Below are 7,624 nucleotides of genomic sequence, written 5' to 3'. Positions count from 1 at the left end.
CGAGATTATCGTCGCTTTATTATCTACAATATGTACTTTTAATTAATTTATAATCTGGAACAGCGGTCGGCAACCTTTTGGTAGGCAAGAGCCACAAGGTGCCAAATTAACTAAAGGCGGGCCATACGTATAACATTAAACCTAGAAACCCTGCTTTAGATGCTTACTCTTAATTTAATACATTTATTTTGATGTTTAAGCCTTATTACAAAACAATCACGGGCCACAAACAGAATATTCGCGGGCCGCGTGTTGCCGACCGCTGATCTAGAATAATCACTTTTACCAAGTAATTCATGACTATTTAGGAAACTAGTGGTATTCAATAGGATTTCTATTTTGTTTTACAGATCACGTTGCATTGAAATAGAAATTACCTTTGCGGAAATAATGAGTTATCATTGAACCGTTGCGGTAAAATTAATTATGCATTTAATATTCCTTGATTTATCATCTTGATTAATTGTTTTAGGGGATGCTTAAATATAATTATAATTTACCTTATATTATTTAGGTATCTTTAAGGACAATTTACGAACCCGAACAAGAATCGGGTCGAAGTCCCAGGTCGAATAACGTGAGTTTTTTTTTAAACATATTTGAAATTTTGACTGCCAGTAGCAGTTGTATTACGGTACGTGTGCAGTACTCGGATTCTATCCGCAGGTCGGCCAAAGTGATAGTATAGAGTTTTTCTACTCAGTATCAGCCAGGAGCCTGGAATTTGTGCCCGATATGGCGCTAGGTTCGCCCCCAACACGTCATAGGACGGAATACGCACGGCGAAAAGTAGGTGCAACCGTTACGCCTCTTCGAAGATAAAAGGCGCGAGTGACTGTGTGTGTATATTTGAAAATTTTGTAATTCTAATTTCTAAATTTCTCAATGTCAAATAGAATTTGAGCCATAATGTCAATAGTCCCACTTATCATCACAGAGGGTAAAGTAAGCTCGGGCTGTGAGTGGCTTATTTGGTTTTCTCGCTGACCTAGTAAAGTGAACTAACATGATAGTAAAACAGTCCCTCAAGCTCTCAGAGTAAAAGTAAAAGCTAAACAAGGGATGTAGCAATACAATATGACTTTAGCAAAAATCAAATAAGCGATTATTACTGGCAATAGCCAAACTAACCAATTTTGGAAGCAAACAGTATTTTTCAAGTCGCAAAAATATATTCCAAATTAAAAAAAGCCTTGTTTACATCTTTAAAAATCCAATATGGCTTTCTTAGCTGCCGGATCGATCGAATGAGATGCCTCAATGAGAAACAGGTAACCAGGTCACCGTTAATGAACAGTCAACGTATCGGCTGGCACTTTGATTAAAACTTATCCCAAGTAATAAAGTTTGAAATATGTAATTACCTCTCAACCTGGGTAGGATAGAATTTAGTTTTATTACGAAATTGTCTTTTTGGTGATAAATTAGTTTGACTTACATAAGGTTAGGTAGTACAATTAGGTTTACTATAACAGTAACCTTCTTTTCGTAAATATTGGGCATACAAACTAACCCCCTTATTCATAAACGTTATTTATCTAATCTGAGAAACAGACTTATTATCACGGAGCATTGCTGTGATAACAAGTCTGTTTCTCAGCTTTGTTTATCTGACAGCCAACTAGCTTAAAGTTGTATCTCAATATTAGCCAATCACAACGGCCCTGTGTCTACGCACTGCGAAGCCTACCATGCCGTCAGCACTGAGAAACAGACTTGTTATCACAGCAATGCTCCGTCCTTAGATAAATAACGTCTATGAATAAGGGGGTAATTGTTTATTGACTAGGTTTTTCTCACGGCTTTGCTTGCTTAAAAGCTTTTGCCGCTACACGCCGCTAACATATTGTTCATAATATCCGCCGTCAATCCCAAAGGTATTATTTAATCTATAGCTTATCACTCTTAGACTTAGGATCATTTTTGTAATTAAATTAATTGCTTTATTATGAGACATCATCATTGAAAAATCTAATCATAACTCAAGGTGTTAGCAGTTATTCAACTCAAAAACAATTATCGCCTTTAGTGTGTTTGCAATAACGTCCTCCCTTTCTTACTAACAAGCTAGTAATTTGATATAGCCGTAGAAGCAGAGCCTTTTCCTTTATATTAATAATACCCACATCCTATACATTTGGCGATTATTGCTGCTATGACGTTTGCGTAAGCGGGGTGCACAAGGGAATATAACAATTTTATACCTCGCGTAACGAGAACGTGACGATTTCGGGAGATTTCATGTAGCAACTTGTTCAATTATTATAGTATACAAACTAGGAGATAAGAAGAATTTAGGTAATGATTAACTCTAAAAATTATATTTTTTTATAATATCATCCCCGTATTATAAACTGTCCCACTACTAAGCACAGCCCTCCTCTAATACTGAGAGGGATTAAGCCAAAGTGCACCACGCTGGCCTAATACGAATTGGTAGGTTTCTTACACCCCCAAAATTCCTATAGAGAACCTTTGACGTATGCAGGTTTCCTCACGATGTTTTCTTTCGTCTTTAAAGCGATAATAGATATAATTTTTGGAAAAGGCTTAGAACTGTGCCGTTGGGATTTGAACCTGCGGATAATCGTCTCGGTAATTCGTATCCCCGCTTTTAGTACTAATTAATTCGTCCTTTTGATTGGTTTCAGAAAAATATTAAACTATGGAACTAACATGGAAAAAAAATACTTAGCATATCATCGACTTTATTCTGACATGCTCTTGCAACGTTACCGATCAGACATCAGAGAATCATATCAAAGGCTCACACTTCTGCATAACTAGAATTATGGTGGTCTGTTCTACGCAGTAAGCCGGTATTTCGGAAGGCTGATCGGAAACCCTCGACGCCTGTGTTACTCTACAACACTGTTTCTTTCTGTACATGTTCGTATCACCCGAAATTAAAAAAAAAAAAACTAGAATCATCAATTAACATCGTATAATCTCTATCAAGACTAATGAGATGTCGTGGACACATCGCTGACTAAAAAGGCCTCTCAGCTCTGTCAAGAGGCGAAAGATGTGTTATAATTATATAGTTATTTGTCGACGACGTCGAATGTCGGGAAATGAGCGCGCGTGCTGTATAACATCGGTATGAGAGCTGTTTCATATTCTGCCCAATATTGTGTTTACGGGTTGTATTAATTTTCTGCAAGTTATTCGTATAAAAAATAATTAAGTCGTTTATTGTAGTTTATTACTTTTGGTTGGTTTTGTTGATCAGAATAAATAATATTGGATAAAAGGTAATTAAATTGTGGTAGGAAGCTTGTAGGAAGTTGGGAAGATTTATTTTTCGATCCTTTTTCTTTAAATTATTCTGTCGGTGTTTCAAGTAGGTTAATATGTATATTTGTCATTTATAAAGTCAGTGGGCGTATAATGCCACTAAAGTTTCCATGTGCTTGATTCTAAAAAAAAATTCTAATTAATAAATTCTTATCTAAAGTAATAAATAGGTTTTTTTATGCTTTAAATGACGAAACAAGCTTGTAGTTTGCCTGATGGTAAACGATATAAACGCACATAAACGGTAGAAACACCATTCAACACCTTGAATTGCAAAGTATTGTTTGGTATTGCACTGCACCCGTCATGAGACATGAGATATTAAGTCTCATTATGTCCAGTAGTTATACTGGCTACAACGTTCTTTAAACCTAACAGTGACTACCCACTGCTACTTGGCAGTAGAAATAGACATGGCAGTAGTACCTAACCAGGCGGACTCACATAAGAAATACCTACCGCCAGTTGTACATTAAAAGCAATAAGGTATAAATGACAACGCAGCGTTTCAAATAACCTCAACACGTTTATTTTAATATTATTTTTATTCCTTTCGTATCTATTAATAACAAATAAAATACAATCCCAAGGCGAAAACATTTTTGTCTACAACTATTTAGCAAAATTAACATTACTTACATACTATACATAGATACAATAAATACAATTGAAATGTTTATTTAGTTTTCACTTATAAATAATTATATTATAACACATTTCCCTTAAGACTAGTCAGGAAGTTACATTAATGAAAATAAAATATCAGACGGTTATAAAAGCTTTTTTTTACTTTTTTCGAAAAATGAAATTATATCACAGCTATTAAAATTAAATTATATACATAATATATTAATAAAATGTTAGAGTAAGTATGCACATGAAACATTAAATCGTCTAAATTTTGGTGTAAAGCTAATTAAAAACTAGTGGCAAAATTACTTTAATGAAAATATATTTACAATAAAAAAGAATTTAAGGAATTTTTGTTATTACTTATCTGATTTAATTTTATTATTTAACACCCACGGCTTAACCAACGAGGGAAAATGCAATGTTACATTTTAAATATCCATCACAAATTGGAAAAACATATTTAATTGACGAATTATATCAACTTAAACATAATACGAAGTTATGAAACAATATTTCGTTACGTCAATGCTGAAGCTTAATTTAAATGCACTCACTTTTACATATTGTATTAAATATCTTTTGTTGTTCAAAGTGTGGACGATAAAGGAAATTAAAAAGCTTTTTTATAGTTCATTTTGCGCTTCATTTAATGTTTATCTTATTTATTGAACATATTCCACGCCTTTATTACTATTATCAGATTTCATACGTGTTGGAAAAGTTTGCATTTGGTTTCAGTAATCATTTTTGGGGAGATCAATAATTTTCGTACTTATTTATTTTCGTTCTATGCTTCAGTTGATATGGCATTGTATAATTTCATTCGTCATTTTTGTGTTTACCAGTGGCGAAGGGCTTTCATATTTTTTGGGGAACCCGACACAATGTATACGTACTACGAATATGAATAAATGCGGTTTGAAAACGTTCCAATGATAATTAGATTTTACATAAGTTACGGAAGAGAAGCCGGCAGGAATCGGATTATATGGACCAATCGCCGCTGGTTTTTAATTCTTGTTTCCTTCTTCAATATTGTGTGTGACGCTTCAGTTCCTGGTCAGCATGGGGTTGATCATGATGTTGGCGAGGGCATTGCGTCGCTTCCTCCATGCGCCTGCGCCCTGCGCATGGTACTGGAGCTGGCGATACCAGGAGCGGGTGCGAGCGTTTTCTTCCGCCTGGAATTAATAAAAATGATTATATTTTAAAATAACTACATTTATAATAAAGTCGTTGGAAGTACATTTGTTTTGTTGCTTAAAAATATAATATTCTGGCGTTATCGTAATATAAATAACACTAGCTTTTGCCCGCGGCTCCGCCCGCGTTATAAAGTTTTTCAGGCTAAAGTTTTCCGTTATAAAAGTAGTAGTTTTCCGGGAGCCTTTGTTCTTCCCAGGGTCTCAAACTGTTTCCATACCAAATTTCATCTTAATACGTTGGGTAGTTTTTGAGTTTAACACGTTGAGGCAGACAGATGCAGCGGGGGACTTTGTTTTATAATATATTTTTAGAACTTTTAAGAGGAACAATCCCGTCATACATCATTGTTGCATAACTTTAACCGTTTACGCAGCGCACGCAACGGAAGCTCTCAAAACTAATAATTTTTCCCCGTTTTTGCAACATGTTTCATTACTGCTCCGCTCCTATTGGTCATAGCGTGATGATATATAGCCTATAGCACTCCGGGATCAAAGGGCTATCCAACACAATAATATTTTTTCAGTTCAAACCGGTAGTTCCTGAGATTAGCCATTACTGCTCCGCTCCTATTGGCCTTGGCGTGATGATATAATGCCTATAGCGCTCCACAAATAAAGGGCTATCCAACACAAAAAGAATTTTTCAGTTTGGACCGGTAGTTCCTGAGATTAGCCATTACTGCTCCGCTCCTATTGGGTATAGCGTGATGATATATAGCCTATAGCAATCCACGAATAAAGGGCTATCCAACGCAAAAAGAATTTTTCAGTTTGGACCGGTAGTTCCTGAGATTAGCCATTACTGCTCCGCTCCTATTGGGTATAGCGTGATGATATATAGCCTATAGCACTCCACGAACAAAGGGCTATCCAACGCAAAAAGAATTTTTTAGTTTGGCCCGGTAGTTCCTGAGATTAGCCACTACTGCTCCGCTCCTATTGGGTATAGCGTGATGATATATAGCCTATAGTACTCCACGAACAAAGGGCTATCCAACGCAAAAATAATTTTTCAGTTTGGACCGGTAGTTCCTGAGATTAGCCATTACTGCTCCGCTCCTATTGGGTATAGCGTGATGATATATAGCCTATAGCACTCCACGAACAAAGGGCTATCCAACGCAAAAGAATTTTTCAGTTTGGACCGGTAGTTCCTGAGATTAGCCATTACTGCTCCGCTCCTATTGGGTATAGCGTGATGATATATAGCCTATAGCACTCCACGAACAAAGGGCTATCCAACGCAAAAAGAATTTTTCAGTTTGGACCGGTAGTTCCTGAGATTAGCGCGTTCAAACAAACAAACAAACAAACAAACTCTTCAGCTTTATATAATAGTATAGAAGTATAGATTATAGTTACGATAAACATGACATTTCTACATTCTAACAAAGATGCCCAGATAGGTTACAAACCTTGAAAATATAAGAGTCCTTGGTAGTTATCTCATGGACTTCGAAGAAGTGCTCAGGCTCGTGATCCGCGGCGACCACACACCGGTCCAGGAACAGCGGCTCCCGTTGGAGAGTATACCTTCCTGCCTTCTCCCTCACCAGGAGTAGAGCCGCTTCCCTCACCCCACTGCGGGCGAAGAGCGTTTCTCCCTCCTTTTCTCTCGCTTCACGATCCCTCGCCTCCCGCGTTTCGCGGATCTCGTTCGTTTTGTGGGTAGTCGTTGGCTGGAAATTTGAAAAATTAATTTCAAATGACATATTCCAAATTTAAATTTTTATCAGTTTTTCTTTAACAAACTTTTGGATCATAAAATTATAAGTAAATTACAAGATAAGAAATACAAAACTATAACCAAACTGCAGAGTTTCAAGTAAACTGTTTCAAAAGACAATTCCAGACACACTTTTCAATAAAAAGAGAGTTTATTTATTTAGGACAGCCATTAGTTGTTACAATGTTGCTTACACTAAATAAAAGAAAAATAATATTATAAAATATAAGAGTAACAACTTCTTAAGGCAGAGAGAGAGAGGAGAGTAATTTCAACTATGTCTAGTAAGTATTATTACTATAATTAGAAAACAAGGATTTTACACATGCCATACTGACCTTTCCGTTAGTTACCAAAAGGGCGTTGATCGGCGTTAGTTTGATGGTGCGGCCCTTCCGCCAGTTGTTGTCGTTCGGCTGGGTGAACAACAACTTGCCTTCCATTGCGAACCTTATGACAATATAAATAAAAAATATTATTGAGTGACGAGATCTTTTAATTAGACCATGTAATGTGATTACCGAGAATCGGAACAATAATGTTTGTTTAATCGAGTTTTATTGGATCCACGGGGTTCGCAATATAATACTTTAAATTACGATAACAATTAAGATTAAAGATATTAGAGAAGATAAATATTTGGTTTTAAATTACTTATTTAAAATATCGTGTTTATTTCCAAATGAAATATGAAGTTAAACATGAACTCTTTAAAAATCAGAGATATCAATTACTTATTTAAATCTGGAGACAGTGCTAT

General features: G+C 35.8%; 1 protein-coding gene across 1 annotated transcript; it reads right to left on the bottom strand.

Annotated features, from left to right (window-relative positions):
* Positions 1-4,575: 4,575 nt before the first annotated feature.
* LOC119191666 lies at positions 4,576-7,334 on the bottom strand. Its single transcript, XM_037445553.1, has 3 exons — positions 7,203-7,334; positions 6,554-6,817; positions 4,576-5,111 (listed from the first exon to the last, which is right to left on the bottom strand). The coding sequence occupies exons 1-3, from the start codon at positions 7,305-7,307 to the stop codon at positions 4,980-4,982; spliced, it is 501 nt and encodes a 166-aa protein (XP_037301450.1). The 5' UTR covers positions 7,308-7,334; the 3' UTR covers positions 4,576-4,979.
* Positions 7,335-7,624: the final 290 nt, after the last annotated feature.

This window comes from Manduca sexta, unplaced genomic scaffold (genome assembly GCF_014839805.1).
Source record: "Manduca sexta isolate Smith_Timp_Sample1 unplaced genomic scaffold, JHU_Msex_v1.0 HiC_scaffold_1783, whole genome shotgun sequence".
In the NCBI taxonomy this organism is placed as follows: Eukaryota; Metazoa; Arthropoda; class Insecta; order Lepidoptera; family Sphingidae; genus Manduca; species Manduca sexta.
This window is presented reverse-complemented; position numbering and strand designations above follow the sequence as displayed.

Excerpts from the sequence above, each read along its gene's own strand:
- LOC119191666 (XM_037445553.1), bottom strand. The coding sequence starts at position 7,307 with ATGGAAGGCAAGTTGTTGTTCACCCAGCCGAACGACAACAACTGGCGG. Across the intron at positions 6,818-7,202 it reads TTTTGGTAACTAACGGAAAG|CCAACGACTACCCACAAAAC; the intron begins GTCAGTATGGCA and ends TCAAATTTCCAG. Across the intron at positions 5,112-6,553 it reads AGGACTCTTATATTTTCAAG|GCGGAAGAAAACGCTCGCAC; the intron begins GTTTGTAACCTA and ends TATTAATTCCAG.